Source organism: Amphiura filiformis, unplaced genomic scaffold (genome assembly GCF_039555335.1).
Source record: "Amphiura filiformis unplaced genomic scaffold, Afil_fr2py scaffold_56, whole genome shotgun sequence".
Classification (NCBI taxonomy): domain Eukaryota; kingdom Metazoa; phylum Echinodermata; class Ophiuroidea; order Amphilepidida; family Amphiuridae; genus Amphiura; species Amphiura filiformis.
The window spans coordinates 573,049-591,747 of NW_027305520.1; the positions used below are offsets into that span (position 1 = coordinate 573,049).

At 35.6% G+C, this 18,699-nt stretch overlaps 1 protein-coding gene across 1 annotated transcript; it reads left to right on the forward strand.

The window, feature by feature from the left end:
• Window positions 1-15,878: 15,878 nt before the first annotated feature.
• On the forward strand, window positions 15,879-16,280 carry LOC140144467 (uncharacterized). The gene has a single exon (XM_072166278.1). It carries the CDS (start codon window positions 15,879-15,881, stop codon window positions 16,278-16,280), a length of 402 nt encoding a protein of 133 aa, XP_072022379.1.
• The last annotated feature ends 2,419 nt before the right edge of the window (window positions 16,281-18,699 follow it).

An 18,699-nucleotide genomic window follows, 5' to 3' on the forward strand; every position in this document is an offset into this window, starting at 1 on the left:
CTCGGAACAAGTCGCCAGACAGGTTTTTGAGTTATAGACATTTAAAGATGACATTCCCATAAGAAAATGAAATTTTGGAATTCTCAATTTCATGGTATTTAACTGTGGACTAAGTGGACTTTCAAATCCTTGAAAAGAGGTTTATTTAATCAATAAATAACAGTTGAACTATGATAATCCCTATTCAATCCTGTGTAAGTCAGGAAACTAATTGGCCCATTACTCAGAATAGCAAATTGGGAAAAATATCAATAAATACCTATATTTTTCACAATTTCAATATTTTATTAGAAATTAAGCATGTAGGCCGTTTGTTATGACTTGATGAATGAAGCTGTTAAACAGATTTTGATATTTTTGCTTGTTTTTCCTTTTTTGCCCCAAAATGTGTAAAAATCACAATTTCTTAGATGATTTATATGTTCTTTGATTATTTATCAAATTTCTTAATTTAGGTATAATACAGTGCAGAAAAGATGTCAAAAAATCTGTTAAAACAGATTTCAATAAATTGTTCCATTTTCCATTTTGGGTTAAATACTCAATTTTCATGCGCGGGATATTTGAAACATAAAATGAAAACATGTCCATTGCACTTTTTCCTCAAGATGTACTATAATATCAAGGTTTCGGATATATTATAATCCTTCTTATCTTCACTGATCCATCAGATACCTATTGTTATGAATGATCAATGAAAAGGTTCAGAACTGGGCTACTAATGGTCTGTCAAGTATCTATAGTTATTTTCATGACTGTGTCAACTCAAAAATCATGCAAGGTCGAATGTAGGAAAAGTATGATCAGTTGAGCTGTAGTTATGGCGGAGTGCAGTCCATTCAATCAAATGTTGTCATCAACCTATTTGATCGTAGTGCAGGGTTATGTGTGTGAGACGAACTGTCACGGTAGATTGCAATCATGCTTTTGTTGAATGCATTTGAGTAGTCCGCCATATTTACGGGATGATACGTCACATGCAAGGCCTCTATTATCCATATCTTGAAAGGTATTGGTGCTATTTATATAATCATTTTAAAACTGATTGTCTGGTGCTTACATTTTTATTCAAATCATTGTATCACAAATGCGTCTTGTGGTTGGTTTTGTCCGAACGGGTCACACAAGTCTTTAGAAATAAAGTATTGCTGGTGTATATATAAAACGATATAATGATGCTGGGTGTCACGCCACCTTTCAATACAATCAAATTAAAAGTATGTGTATACTTAAATAAAACTTGTCGATACATTAGAAAACATCAGCAACGTAGAAAAACAATCTTATTGGGGAAATGAATAATGTTACGTACAAACAAGTTGATTAAGATGTAGACATACAAGCAGATCATTAGGCATCAACGTATGTTTTCATAGATACAGAATTGCGACTTCCGTAGATACGCAATAATACAAATAATACCAATTGTAATACATGTTTCCGTTGTTTTGTTTCCGGATATTAATAATAAACTCAACCATGTTGAACGGTTTGACTATTCAATATTCATCACTTTACTTATATATTAATATTATAACTTGTCATGCGTCTTACGTGTAATTAATTGTCTCTTTTTCAATTATCTTGCATTTTTTAATGTACTTAAATTATTAACAAACTCGGGACTCTGAAGGCTCAAAATTGAAATGCTGTAATTATTGAAGTTGCCTTTCTAAAATTTTCAAAGATAGGCAAAATGGTGAGAAGTTTTGTATCAAAATGGTAATGAATTAAAGGTGGGTCACCTGATCGACAACCTCATCCCCCCCCCACCTTTCCCTATAAAATTGAGATTTTGTCTTCAGAAGAAAGCTTATATGTGACGTGTCATGTCAAAAGGATACACTTTTGGGCAGGTTATCAATTTTGAGGTTTTTACATATCTTATAGAGATATTTTGCTCCACAACGCCGTTTTTCCCAATGAAATTGGACATTCCTAAGCGAAGATATTGAGTTCGTAAGTTATTGTATTATAAAACTGGAAATTGAAATATCGGCCTTTAAATATATTATTGACAATGTTGAGAGTAGGAATTACCTTGAAAAATGTTTCCAAAAATACAAGATGCTAGTTTTATTCCGGTCTGAAACTATCAGACAATATTATAAACATTAAATTCGCAACAAACCCAAATTGTGAAAAAAAAACCACCCCGGGCAGATTTTTGGCTATTTCGCCATTTACGATCCTGCCCAAAAGTGTCTCCTTTTGACATGTCACATATTTTTCTCATAATCCCAGTAAAAGTTTAGGCCTAAAATATATTTCGTTTGGATATTTTCGTTTGGATGTTATGAACAAATAAAAATTCCTTTAAAAGGAATAGGGCGGGCAAATGAAAATTGTAAAGAGAAATGAAAGAATGAGTAACTCTTCACAATTAAAAACAGGGAAAATATGACACAACGATTTCCAATGGGGGAATAACACAAAACGTATAAACTTATACGTTTATACGTTTGTTATTCCCCCATTGGAGGTTGTGTCATATTTTCCCTGATTTTAATATTATCTATTGCTTATCCTTTGGTTCTCTGCTGGTCAGTTGGAACAGATTTTCCCTGTTTTTATATTATCATAACATCCAAACGAAAATATCCAAACGAAATATATTTTAGGCCTCTATTATCCATATCTTGAAAGGTATTGGTGCTATTTATATAATCATTTTAAAACTGATTGTCTGGTGCTTACATTTTTATTCAAATCATTGTATCACAAATGCGTCTTGTGGTTGGTTTTGTTCGAACGGGTCACACAAGTCTTTAGAAATAAAGTATTGCTGGTGTATATATAAAACGATATAATGATGCTGGGTGTCACGCCACCTTTCAATACAATCAAATTAAAAGTATGTGTATACTTAAATAAAACTTGTCGATACATTAGAAAACATCAGCAACGTAGAAAAACAATCTTATTGGGGAAATGAATAATGTTACGTACAAACAAGTTGATTAAGATGTAGACATACAAGCAGATCATTAGGCATCAACGTATGTTTTCATAGATACAGAATTGCGACTTCCGTAGATACGCAATAATACAAATAATACCAATTGTAATACATGTTTCCGTTGTTTTTGTTTCCGGATATTAATAATAAACTCAACCATGTTGAACGGTTTGACTATTCAATATTCATCACTTTACTTATATATTAATATTATAACTTGTCATGCGTCTTACGTGTAATTAATTGTCTCTTTTTCAATTATCTTGCATTTTTAATGTACTTAAATTATTAACAAACTCGGGACTCTGAAGGCTCAAAATTGAAATGCTGTAATTATTGAAGTTGCCTTTCTAAAATTTTCAAAGATAGGCAAAATGGTGAGAAGTTTTGTATCAAAATGGTAATGAATTAAAGGTGGGTCACCTGATCGACAACCTCATCCCCCCCCCCCACCTTTCCCTATAAAAATTGAGATTTTGTCTTCAGAAGAAAGCTTATATGTGACGTGTCATGTCAAAAGGAGACACTTTTGGGCAGGTTATCAATTTTGAGGTTTTTACATATCTTATAGAGATATTTTGCTCCACAACGCCGTTTTTCCCAATGAAATTGGACATTCCTAAGCGAAGATATTGAGTTCGTAAGTTATTGTATTATAAAACTGGAAATTGAAATATCGGCCTTTAAATATATTATTGACAATGTTGAGAGTAGGAATTACCTTGAAAAATGTTTCCAAAAATACAAGATGCTAGTTTTATTCCGGTCTGAAACTATCAGACAATATTATAAACATTAAATTCGCAACAAACCCAAATTGTGAAAAAAACCACCCCGGGCAGATTTTTGGCTATTTCGCCATTTACGATCCTGCCCAAAAGTGTCTCCTTTTGACATGTCACATATTTTTCTCATAATCCCAGTAAAAGTTTAGGCCTAAAATATATTTCGTTTGGATGTTATGAACAAATAAAATTCCTTTAAAAGGAATAGGGCGGGCAAATGAAAATTGTAAAGAGAAATGAAAGAATGAGTAACTCTTCACAATTAAAAACAGGGAAAATATGACACAACGATTTCCAATGGGGGAATAACACAAAACGTATAAACTTATACGTTTATACGTTTGTTATTCCCCCATTGGAGGTTGTGTCATATTTTCCCTGATTTTAATATTATCTATTGCTTATCCTTTGGTTCTCTGCTGGTCAGTTGGAACAGATTTTCCCTGTTTTTATATTAACCCTTCACATCATAACAAAGGACGTTTTATGTTAACATTTTATATAAAACATTGTTATAAAACTTTTGTAGATAATAGTTATTTAAAACATTTTCCTAATCATACCTAGAGGGGTTTTTTATCATCAGATAGAAAGGCTTCTGCTCATCTTCTCTGGTGAGACAACAGGGCTAGGGTATCTTTCCATATCAAAGTTTAAAAATCTGTCATATCAATTTCCTCAATATGTGGTTTTGATACAACTTATTAGGGGAAAAGTTTGATTTTACAATATTTCGATATTATTTTTTAACTTTGTAACTTTATTATGATTAACATAACTGTATTTCAAAGCGTCAAACTATATCATTATTTGGTCCCAACAAAAATAATCCAGGGAATAAAATATTCATTCATATGTTTATTTATTTTATTCAACCTGGGCCATTTCTACTGGTGCACATGCATTCTAATAATTTGTCTATAATACCTTATACAAGCATCAGCAAGCACAATTTGTCACAAGATTTGAAAAGTAAATAGCCTATGTACATACTGAACACAATGCACATACAAGCTGTAAAGTACATACCGAAGCTGTCAGTATAAAATGATATATATATATGACCTTCACGATGCTATTAATTAGCCCAAAGATTAGAAAAACTAGCAAAACTGGTGAACTGGTACTGTTCAAATAAATACATCTGCAAATCTTGCTGCAATTTCCAAATAGTATTTCTATTACTTAAATAATTATTTTTGTTATTTCTTTTAATACAAACACATTACTGCCTATGACAACTTTATCGTATTACTTACATATCAAAATCAAGTAATAATTGCAAAACTCGCCTCTGTGGGTGTTTGGGTATATAACCGGCACGAATATTTTCTCAACACTGCGGCATGTGAAAAAGTAGGTCAATAATCAGACTAATATAATGATAGCCTCATCTCGAAACACATTTGTTCTTCTAAAATCAAACCGGCTCGTGCAATTTACCTCAGAATTTGGCAATGGGATTACTTTGGTACAGGCCTCAATGTGAGGTACAAAACACATTACGAAAAAAATCTGACCACGTACCTTTAATGCAGATGTCTATAATGTTACTTTAACTGAATTTAATTTTATAATAACAACAAAGTTTTGTCGAAAAAGAACTTAAAACCAATCCTTTTTCCTAGAACATTTCCCTAGAAAAATGCATTATGTTGATAAACTCGAACTACTACAAGTATTTATCATGTTAGAAAATAATAATTTATCTCTACCTGCCACAAATTTGATGGACACATTGGGCTGTAATACTAGTCCACACTAGAGGAATCGATTTCAAATGTCCCCCATTCAAGTAACACCATTTGGTAGTAGAAGTCGTAGGTTATGGTCATGTCTTCCATAGGGAGTGTATGGATTTCAACTGGAATAGCACATTATGTGACCCATTCCAGCAAAATATAGTGTATTGTTCACAGAAGTGAGATTTGTAGAAAGCGGTAAAACTTAACACTTTCCAAATGATTAGAGTAATGCGATACACAGTCCAGTCCAACTGCCTACCCAGGAAACATTGCCGGGCCAGCCAGCATGTTGCCTGACCAGGCAACATAGATTTTGGCAACTCTTCCGAATTTGGCAGACTAAGCGCTAAATTGTTTATGGTGATTTTATAGAATATACGGAGAAACTGTTCTTTTACACACATATGCGCTACATATAGTTTGACATTTTTCTCCTCTGAAAAACAAATTCACCGGAAGGAAAATAATGTAAATATCAAAATAATAATTGCTAACGGTTTTTTAGAATTTAGGTAACGTATCTGTGACGGCATGAACGTAACGTCAGGTCTTTTTGCCATTAATAGACCTATATTTTTTTACTTTGAAACCATTGTGTTATGTTCCATATATATAATATAACTATGAAGCCTGCTTGATCCATCACATATGAGAACAATCATCTAGCCAATTATTTTCACAGATTGTTATCCATTAGAAATATGGTAACGTATCTGTGAACAATATTGGCGACATAGTCTGAAAGACCTGTTGGAAAAATTTAATAATCTGTGTTGTGATGATTTATACTTTATAACTAGGGCATGATACCAGCTAATGAAAAGTACCTATAATCTATTATATGGTCGAATCCAACGAAAAGTGTACACGGCATGTTCAGGTCCATAACTTAAAAGTATTAATCAATTGGCATTCGTTTTTGTATTGTGTTTATTCGCCTTGATCATACGCTTCGCGCCATATATAATAACGCCCCCTTCTGTGAAAAACTTCGACACAGAGACCCCAAAACATGCTATTTTTACCCATTTTTTCAAAATATTTCTTAAAGTATTTTTAAAAACATCTAAATCAGTTATGAAAAGAAGTCATTGGATTGAATCTAAATTGATTTTCTGAAAGTTGTATATTTAAAGATTGCCTGTTCAATTTTTCACATATTTGAAAATGGAATGGATCACGCGCTACGGTTTTCTTCATGGAGGAGCGGCCGCAAGTTAAGTTTTTATTTTCCGTTTCATGCCGAAAAATTACCTGAAAATCATGGACATAAATTGGAATAAAACATCTTGTACCCTCCGGACATCTGATGAGAATCTTTTTTTTTTTTTCACCGTAGAATAAATCATCAATATGGTCCCGGAGTTCCATCAACCAAGAAAAATCAAAATGGTATTATCTACAAATGTACAGGTGTAGGAATGTCAACTATCACCTTGTACGAATCTACACAAACGATTCATGTACAAGGAAATGGATATATGTACTGGGTAGAAAATGTTTTACCTTCGCTGTTGACTACCACTCATTCAGATGAAGAATATACAGTAAGTGCTTCTGAAGAACTTAAATCGATAGAACTTGCCCCTACTAGTCATGACGAAGAACTCTCACCTACTGATCTTGCTCCGCCTACATGTCCTGATAAAGAGGATCATGTTCTGGCTGTTGCAACTCCTCAAGTTGCAAACACAGTCCTGCCTGCTTCTGTAAGGAAGCCCATTCACAATGCTAATAACTCTGATGATTCATGTTCGTGTACCCAAGCCGTTCATGACGAAGAACTCTCATCTACTGATCTTGCTCCGCCTAGGCCTACATGTCCTGATAAAGAGGATCATGTTCTGGCTGTTGCAACTCCTCAAGTCCTGCCTGCTCCTGTAAGGAAGTCCATTCATAATGCTAATAACTCTGATGATTCATGTTCGTGTATCCAAGCCGTTCATGACGAAGAACTCTCATCTACTGATCTTGCTCCGCCTACATGTCCTGATAAAGAGGATCATGTTCTGGCTGTTGCTCCTCCTGCATACCCTGATAAAGAGGATCATGTTCTGGCTGTTGCAACTCCTCAAGTTGCAAACGTAGTCCTGCCTGCTCCTGTAAGGAAGCCCATTCATAATGCTAATAACTCTGATGATTCATGTTCGTGCATCCAAGCCGTTCGTGATTTGGAAGGTAATCTGGTAGATAAACTGTGCGGTGTAATGAAAGAGAATTACGACCTGAAAGTCCAAATATTACAAGGTAACCTTGATTTGTCAAAGCAAGAGTGTTCTCGTTTGTCCAAGGAAAACAAGGAACTGACAAAGGAGGTGGCTGCATGTCAAATCCAAATCAAGAAGCAAGACTCGGAGTCCTCATCTGGTTTCAAGGTAGGCCTTCACAAACTACGCACAGACATAGAACAGTTAATGAAAGCCAGACATCAGCAATGGGAAGTTGAAAAAACAGAAATGAAACGTTCACTTTCTTTAAGCCAACATGATCAAGAACGCTATGAGAGCATTATCATTGGAAAAGATAAACAAATTTCTGCATTACAAGAACAGCTGATCAAATCAAACGCAGAAATCATCAAAGCAAAGGATGATGCGTACGAATCCCGCCGCACCCAAACATCCGTCTGCACTAAGGATTTCATCCCAGTCGGACGGCAAGGCATCATCAACTCATCACAGTCTTCTACGTCTGTACATACAATGACATCAACTGAGCCGATAACCAAAGAAGCTCCAAGCTATGCCTCAGTTGTCTGTAGCGGTGGCAACCCCTCATCAACCACACCAAGACCAAGAACATCAGTGATGAGAACACCAAGACAACTGGATTTGTCGCATCCGAAGCAGCAAGATACTAGTAGACCAAAGACCACGAGTGCTTCTACACCAACGTCATCAATGAAGATAGATAAGACACGCGGTTCATCGGCGAAACAGCATGCCACTAGTAAAATCAACCAAAATCTCCCGCATCCGCGACAATCATATCTTCCGCGCTCGCGACAATCAAATCTTCCGCGTCCGCGACGATCAAATGTCAATCACACAGTTCCCGGAGCAAACAGTGCTAACAGCACGAGATCATTTCATCGTAGACATGATCACCCGGCCTCTACTAAACCAACAGTGGTAGTAATCGGCAACTCCCACCTCGCACCAGTGGAAGCCAATCGGTTGGTTCCAGACGCACAGGTGATATTGCTCAAGGCCTACACAATTGTTGAAGCAGCCGATCAACTTGAACATCTGTCATTTGCACCCGATTACATAGTTATTCATGAGATAACAAATGACATAAAATATGCACCAAGTCTAAATGAGTGCGCCCAGTACCTTCATTCTGTAGTAGATCATTACAGTTCAAAATACCCGCAGACTAAATTCATCACATCACTTGGAATATCAAGAACTGACAACCAAGAATTAAACACCGCCACCGAGATAGTTAACGCGATCCTGAAGGGTCTCATTAATTCAACTGGGAACGATAATACTACATTCTGTGACCACGGTAACTTCTCCAGAAATGGTATCCCTCATCGTCACTTATTTGGTACTGATGGATATCACCTTTCAAATGAAGGTACAAAAATGTTCTCAAGCAACCTAAGGTGTAAGATACAAAAGGTATTAAACCTCCACTCAAGATATTGGAGTAAAACACAGATACAAGGGTAATTTAAAATTAAGATTTCATCATGTCTCTATTTTCTAGATCGTCGCTCAAAATAGGTGCATGGAACATCGACGGTCTTTTTTTTCAAGGATCGCTAATGTTCGCACATCTAAGTTAGGTTTCAATCCAGTTCGAAGATTACTTGAAAGTTTAGATATTTTTTGCTTAACTGAGACACACTGCGAGATTTCTGACATAATTGATCTTGATGGATATCACATCGAACAAAATCATAGGCCTCGTTCATTAAAAGCCCCTCATGCTTTTGGGGGCCTTGCTGTCGGTGTCCGTCTCAGTTTAGTTAAAGGAATTAAATTCCTCAAACCTTCTCATTCAGAGTTTATGTGGTTTAAATTATGTAAGAAATTTTTTAGTATTCAAAATGATATTTATATTTGCAACATCTACATTAGTCCTACGGGTTCAAGTTATAATTTACGTAGTGATGACATTTTCACATTAATTGAAAAAGACATCACTAATTTTTCTAAACATGGCAATTGCGTTCTAATGGGTGACTTTAACGCTAGAACTAGTGTTGAACCTGATTTTGTAGAAAATGATACTTGTAAATATTTAAACGTTCATTCCGATTATACGATCGATACACCTATCTGTAGAAGAAATTTGGATACCAAAATGATCGACACACATGGTAAACTTCTTTTAGACATGTGTAAAGGTAGTGGTCTCCGAATTGTAAATGGTCGTAAACTCGGAGATTTATGTGGCAACTATACATGTTATAATCACTGGGGTAACCCTAGCTTAATTGATTACTTGTTATGCCATACTGATCTTTTCAACGATATTGAATATTTCAAAGTCCATGAACTGATTCCTTATTCCATCCATTGCATGATCTCATGCACCTTAAAAACAGGCTGGTGCGAGTATAAAACCATTTTTGCTAATGATGACACTTGCATACTTAATGATCCCCTGATCACTTTATCTGGTCTATTACATCAGGTAAACAATGGCGCTGGGCTTTGAAACAGCCTGATATAAAGTCAAAAATTGACCGTTTTATTTGGAACAATCATCCAACACGGAAAACGGGACGGAAAACTCAGTTGAGAATTGTATTGATGATTTTTATGATTTACTTGAGTGTGTCGGAACTAAAGCGGGTTTAAAGAAGAAGAGTAGGCCTACTACCCGCAAAAAACGTTCCAAAAATATGTGGTATGATCAAGATTGTAAATCTATGTATCGTAAAATCAAATCGATATCTCGCTCTATTAAACGTCAGCCACATAATCTTTTTTAGTGCATGATTACCGTAAATTATGTAAACAATATAAGAAACTTTTGAACTCTAAAAAGACGCTTTTTAGAGATAACATTTTTCGGACGCTTGACAAATTAGAAACCAATGATCCGCAGGGATTTTGGAAAGTTTATGAAGGTTTATGCACTACCAAAAGTCTTCATTCCAGAATCCTATCACACCTAAACAGTGGTGGGAACACTTTCTGACTCTCATGAATAGAAATGTTTCTCATAATGATACACTATTTGAAGATTATATAAATAATTTTGTGTCAAATTTTAATGAAAATGATGTAAATAATATTGATTCTATTATTACTAATGATGTAAATAACATTAATGCTATTATTACCATCAACGAAGTCAAAGAAGCAATCTCAACTCTAAAAAAAGGAAAGGCAGTTGGAGTTGACGGTATTTATAACGAAATGTTAAAAGAGGGTATATCAGTTCTTGCACCATCTTTAACCTGTCTTTTTAATTCAATTTTTAGGCAGGGAATTTTTCCTCTTCCTGGAGACTTAGCACAGTAACAGTACTTCACAAAAAAGGCGACAAAAATCAGCCAAAAAATTACAGAGGAATCGCTGTATCGAGTAATTTATGTAAATTATTTTGTTTAGTGTTATATAACCGTTTAAATGTCTTTTGTGATAAGGAAACTATAATTCCACATAATCAAATTGGTTTTAGAAAGGGCTCTCGAACCAGTGACCACATTTTAGTTCTCAAAACACTTATTAATAAATATATTCATCGTGCTAGTAAATCTTATTTATATGTATGTTTTATTGATTTTTCTGCCGCCTTTGATACCATCTGGCGAAATGCTCTTTTATATAAATTAAGCCAAACGGGTATTGGCGGCAACTTTTTTCTAATAATTAAGAACATGTATACATCTGTTTCTTTCGCTGTAAAATGTGACAACAAACTTACTGATGCGTTTAACACCACAGTCGGCGTGAAACAAGGCTGTGTCCTTAGCCCAATTTTCTTCAATATTTTTCTTAGCGATCTTCCAAAAATATTTGATGCTAATTGCGCTCCAGTGAGTCTTAACAACTCACCTCTCAGTTGTCTCATGTATGCTGATGATCTAATCATTTTATCTGAAAGTGCAAATGGCCTTCAACATGCCCTTGATAAATTGCACAATTATTGCAGAAAGTGGAAACTGTTAGTTAACATTGACAAATCAAATGTCATGATATTCAATAAAGGTGGTCATGTTTTGAAAGGTTGTAAATTTAATTATGGTAATTGTAACATCAACATAACTAATGAATATTGCTATTTGGGTATCATTTTTGTACCATCTGGTTCATTTACAAAAGCAATGATTAGACTTAAAGACAAAGCAATGAAAGCATATTATAAAATTAGGGATAATTTTATAAGTGACTCCTACAAATGTAGCATGAAATTATTTCAGACCCTCATCCAACCAATCCTTAGCTATGGATGTGAGGTTTGGGCACCATATTTGTTAAACAAACTGAACGACTCAAACTTTCTTACAACATGTGATAAACTTCCAAGTGAATCTATTCACATTAAGGTTTGCAAAATTATACTCGGAGTTCATAAAAATCCACTAACAATGCAGTAAGAGGCGAATTAGGTAGTTTTCCACTGCTCACAACTATGCTTTCTTTATCTGTAAAATACTGGTGGAAGCTAAACGAAAAATGTATGAATGGTAATGATTCTCTTGTAATTCAAGCACTTGTAGATAACAGAAAGTTAGTGTGTACTAATAATTTCACATGGTCGACAGGTATAAAAATATATTTAGCCTTATCAATAGGATTGACATTTGGGATAAACCAAATACGATCACCGCTTCCAATTTTAATGAAATTATTGTATCTAAACTTCAAATCGTCTATAACAATCTTTGGGTTAATCATATTAATAATTTTAGTCCTAAACTCAGAACATATTGTACATTCAAAAATTCTTTCAGTACAGAAAATTATGTTATTATCGCTAAAAGATCTTCCAGGGCTGCATTCTGTAAATTAAGAATAAGCGCACATAATCTCATGATCGAAAAGGGCGTCACTTCTCTCCAAAAATTAATCCAGAGAATAGAATTTGTACACTTTGTAATTTAAATAAGGTGGAGGATGAATTTCATTTTGTAATGATATGTCCTTTCTATACCAACCCTCGCCAAGATTTATTATCTACAATACATGAAATGTATGATATAGATGGTATGGTAGACACTGACATTTTCAAACTTATAATGAGTGCAAGTGATTTTGACAGTATTACTCCAATAACCAAATTCGTCAAATCAGCTTTTGATTCACGAACGAACATGGACTTATAGATAATAACAAAGTTCCCATTTGGGCTTAGAGCAGCGGCCCCCTGTCATATTTTCATTCTATAGGCTCAATGTAACATGGACTTGAGCGCCACTATTAATATTGTCTATTATTATTAAGACTAATTTATATTTCTTCTATAATTGTAAATATTTGTACTTGTAACTTTAATATTGCAATTTCAATTGTAAATATTTGTATTTGTAAATATTAACTATACCAGTTTGTTTGGTGAATGTTAATAAAAATATATTGATATTTGTACATAATTATGAATTTTTTGTGATAATTTTTTGAGTGGTATTTTTTACATTACCTACGAATACAATTTTTCATAGCACTAGATATATCTTTAAAAATGGAAATCACTAATAAATGCGCAATTGATACAAGCTTTGATATGTCCAATACTGAAATGCATTGCATTCGGACATCTTTATTATTGTGTTTAGCTGCCAGAAATTCTAAATGGCACAAAGGTAGGTTTGGTAAAAATATGCATTACCTCCGAATACATGTTAAAAGCTGTGTCATTTCCACAAAGTGAGAGAACAGTAAACAATAGTTAAGCAATAGGTGCAGGGTAATCCACTCTTTATTTCTACCAAGTTTCAATAGCCTGCGTTTAAATATTTCTGAGATGTCAACAATAAAAGCAAGTATTCGTAGGTAAATTTCGGTAACCGAATGTTACCTACGAATACAATTTGACATCATGACAGTATTGTGAAACACCGCCATTCATGCCAATGCCCATATTGGTACATAACGAAGGCCTGTGTGTTTGCTATCAAATCATATGTCAATGAAAGTTGCGAATCCACATACATGCCCACCATGCAAAAGTGAATACGGCTTAATTGTTGAAAAATATGTACTGAAATAGACGACGGTCTGCTCATTTGAAAGAAAAATCAGATTCAAAGAAGATTAGAAGGGATAAATACTTGGATTTGTCAACTGTCATGTGTGCTTCATTTTAAATGTTTACCGACCTTCTGGTTTCTGAGTAATTTGTGTCCAAATTGATTTATTCGAAGGTAACTTTTGACGTTTTCGCTAAGGTTACCTACGAATACCATGGAAAAAACGACTGTTCTCATTGTCTCATGATCTAGACAACACATTGATGGACCCTGGTATAAAGCTAATTGTAGTTGCCCTCAAACAAAAGGCCACAAGACGTAACTGACTCCAAGATGGACTTCACAAGTCTGCAATAACGGTTTTAAGCGATTTGTGTGCAATTAAGCAAATTAAAGTCACTTTAGTGCCTTTGTTTCTTACTTTAATTCTCTTTCAACCGCTGTGAACCGACATTATTAATACATGATAGGGTCTAAAGTATCAATAAACGCACATAAAAAAATAATACATTCAAAGTGCTTTATAAAATGAAGTTTTGATTGCGATATCCACCAAAAGCCTAATTCTTACCTACAAATACTGAAATGTTACTTACAAATACAGCATAATACATGAGATGTATAATGAAGTGTCCCTACCAATGGAAATCAATTGTCAAAAACTTTAAGTGGTACCCCATGACACTATTATTACCCATATACGGATTCATTCAACAATTATTTATTATGTAAAATTGCTGATTAACTACTTGTATATCAAAATGAAATGGTCAAAATCTTGCTAAAAGCATCAAAAAAATTTTGATCTAAGGTAATAGCATTTATTCATTTAGACGTACCATCTGAAAGAAATCTAAAAACTACAATTTTATTAATTCATTCCCATAATAGCAAAATTTAAACCTCTAAACTCAATATAGATATTGTTAAATCGCTCATGTTACCTACGAATACCCGGGTTTCTTCACCTTTTCATTGTATAAAGCGTTAGGTGTATGCGTATAATTCCTAATATTCTTGAAAACATATATCCTACTCGTTCTTATACAATGTGTAAATTGATTCATACTCATTTGATAAATAAAATACAGAAACTGACCTAAACTTCATTTTCAAAAATAAACTAGCATAAATTGACTAAGATCATATTGATCGCATTATAAAAATAAAAACAAATATTTTCTGGTTGAGCTAGCATTTTCCTGACACCCTGTGGTCTACATTACACGAAAAAAGCGTTAATGGGAATATTCCATTTGTTTTAGGTTGATTAGTATTGCGATAGTGAAAGCATCCTAGTGGTATTCGTAGGTAACATTGGGTTTTGATATCACATTTACTATCACACGTCCTGGATTTATTTTTCAAGATTAGTAATGGCAATTTTGGTTCCTATAAGGCCAATATGTCATCAATCAATGGGCAAAAGGAAAAAAATTGTGGAGACATTTTTATTTCGGACTTTTATTTTTGGCCCGTGGACACTTTTGGTTGGATTCGACCATATGCGCGCATGTTTAGAGAGCAGGGACACATTATACGGAACACACCTTGGCTGGCGACATGGAGGAAAACAATGGACATGCATAATCAGCTTTATTGTTTTATACTTTCTAGGCATGTTGCAACCTCTAGCCTCACACATTTTAAAAAGCAACTCCTAAGTATAAGTTATATTAATAAAAGTCATTTCTTTCTGACGAAACAAGTCTGAATACGACTTGAAACTATGGGCGACACATATTTGGCATTTTGAACACTTTATCAGGGTAATGTCCGAGGCTACGCTTGCATGTCCTGTAAAAATACCCCGACCAAAAAAATCTACGGCGACTCCCTTCACCAGGTCACTTGTGCCTGGCTGAAGTTTCGTCAGCGTTATCTCCTAGATTTCAGCTGTTAATGCCTAGATATATGCTCGACATAAAAAAGGTCCAAAACAATGCGTAATCTTCATGGCATTTTTACTTGACCTTAATGTTAAAACCTTGCGTGTAACCTTAATGTAACGAGACTATATAATATCGTTCGATGTTACCGCCCTCTTTACGAGCATTCCTCCTAAGGATGTAGTCCTAGCGGTTCTGACCCAGGATACCACACTTCATGAACGGACTAACTTATCTCCTGTAGTCATTGTCTAGACAACACCTACTTAACGTGCATCGGAAAATCTTACCAACAATGCCATGGATGTTTTATGGGATCGCCTGTTTCGCCGATTATTTATTATGGAAAGATTCAAGTGCACTGCATTGTCAACTTTCCCCAGTACAGCAACGCCAAGATGGTATCGTTATGTGGATGATACTTGGATTATAATTAAATCCAATGAACTTGATATGTTTTTCAACCACATCAATCAAGTTGATCCCTATAGAAAGTTGACACAGGAAGGATTGTCAGACAATGAACTTGCTTTTCTTGACTGTTTAGTGTCCGTAAAAGAAGACCGCGCCCTAACAGACACACACGGACCAGCACTTACAATAATTCGGTTCCAATCACCCGCTAGTTCAGAAACTCGGCGTGGTCAATACCCTGTTCCAAGAGCTGAGTCGATCATCACCAAAGACTCTAACAAGATTGCTGAACATCAACATCTTCGTAAAGCTCTGACTAGCTGTGGTTAGCAGGACTGGACCATACACAAGGCCTTGAACAAAGATAACAATAAATCCACTGCCACTTGTACGAATCAGACGGGGTGAACAACACGCGTGCGCATTACCATCCCGTATCACGGGGACTTATCTGAAAAACTCAAAAGAATTTATCGCGACCACGGGATCACCACCCACTTTAACCGACGACCACGATCCGCCAGTCCTTAGTGCATCTCAAGGACAAACTTAGTGAAGGATAATTGGAGTGGTCAACGACAGTAGCGTAGCCAGTGGGGTGGCAAGGGGCCGACAAAAAAAATGAAAGAAAAAAGTAGTGTAAAATAGTGTAAAATATAATTTTTGGCCCGCTATGCGCGCACATTGTCACAATAAATCCCTTTTTATTCTGATCATGGGCGAAAATAGTGTAAAATACTACAGTTTTGCGCGCTACACGCGCACATCGTCCTGATAGGCCTAAAGCCTTTAAGTTAGGAGCTGAAAGACATGTACAGTCTCTCTGAAAATCAAAACCAGTATATGTATTGTATAATGCAACTGCAATTTTTTCCGTCTGTTCCCCAAGATTTTAAAGTTTTGCCCCTTGTCCAAGAAAGTTGGCCACGCCCCTGGTCAACGGAGTCCGCTGTTCTGAAGAGCAAGCCTACCAAAACTCTTATATAAGAGAAACCGCCAGTCGCTTCACAACAGTATGTTTCATGCAACACCGGAGAGCCAGCTCAAGTGGAAATGACTCAGCTGTTTTCTTACATCTGAAAGCCATGGACCATTTTGACACCAAGGATGTCCGAATTTTAGATCGCGAAAAGCTTTGGTTTGAGCGTGGTGTGAAAGCCCGGGGGCCACTCAGTACATATGTGTTGTCATCACCGAGCAGAAATCCACGGGAAAGGGTACTTTTTTCATGCATAGTCGCAGTCCGCGCGGACCGCGAATAGGGTAGCTATTTCATGTTTTTTTGGGAAAAAGGGTTACATTTCAACACAGGTCAGCGTTTAGGGTATGGATTTCATGAACATGAGGTCAGCGATTGAAGGTATGGATTTGGAGGACATGAAGGGCTGGTTTATTAACCACCTTTTCAGGCAGTGAAAAGGGTACCTTTTTATGGTGGTTGGTGAAAAGAGTGCCTAAATATTAGTGGTCAGTGAAAAGCCTTCCTTTTTTGAAGGTCAGTGATTAGGGTAGGTATTTTCACATGCTCGAGATCCGTGTTTAGGGTGTGAAATTTGAAGCTATTTGAGGGCCTGCTTGATGATGACAAAACATAAAAGCATATAAGTGGCCCCCCTGGGTGTGAAAGAGGCGATCTGGGTGAGGGCTGACCTCAACCGTGGAGGAGACGTCCGGGCCAAACTTTTTCATGGCTTGGACAGAATCATATAGGACATTGCTCGCCGATTGTCACCAATACCGTTAGTGTTCGGTACTCAAGGTCATTTGCTTCACAACCCAACTGAAGACTGACGGTTTCAGTCGCAACATCGGTTCGTCCGTCAAAAATAGGTATGTCTGGTTGACCAGATTTCAATTAAATCTTAATTTGAACAATTTAAATGAGAGTATACAGAGCTTAATGTAATGTAATGTAATGTAATGTAATGTAATGTAATGTAATGCAATGCAATGCAACGCAATACAACGCAACGCAACGCAACGCAATGCAACGCAATGTAATGTAATGCAATGTAATTGTAATGTAATAAATCATATTTATATTCTGTGATGAAACAACGTTTAGTATACGTATACTGCTGTATATAACCAGTTAAGATCATGTGTAAACTAATCAGTCATTCACAGTAAAGTATATTGCATGACTTTTTCTTTATTTTGTTTTATTTTACATTTATTTCTGTCAAATACGAAATGCTATCGAATGCTTCAAGCGAAATCCATCAATCATTCACAATCTTTTCTTCGTTTGCCAAATACGCAATGCTATCTAATCCATTAGTCATAGATCATTTCGGTGATATCCCGAAAGCCTTTGCAGTTGCACCCGTTATACGTCACGCTCCCGCACTCATCGTTAGCGATGAACATCGTTACTTCACAGTCCAATGGAAAAGGATTTTGGGATACCAAATCAGATACTGTGTTTTTATTTTTTGTTATTTGAGAATCAACATGATCAGTTTGTTGAACTGTTGAATAGTCCGACGAGTAGGACCTGTTTTTTCTTTAATAGTTACCAACTATGCTCAGACTCTGATCGCTCAAGAAAGATTAACCACGAAAATCCACTAACCACCCTGCCCGGGAAAAAAGTTTGGGTTTTCTATTGGTCGTCAAGTTGTGAGGTCATCACTGGTGTCAAGTTAACTTGTACGGGAATCCCGGTACACCAACGACGTTGTTGGACCTTTTTCGGGTGGTGCGGTATTTGGACTTCCGCGATTCGTCTTTCTTGCGCCATGTGAGA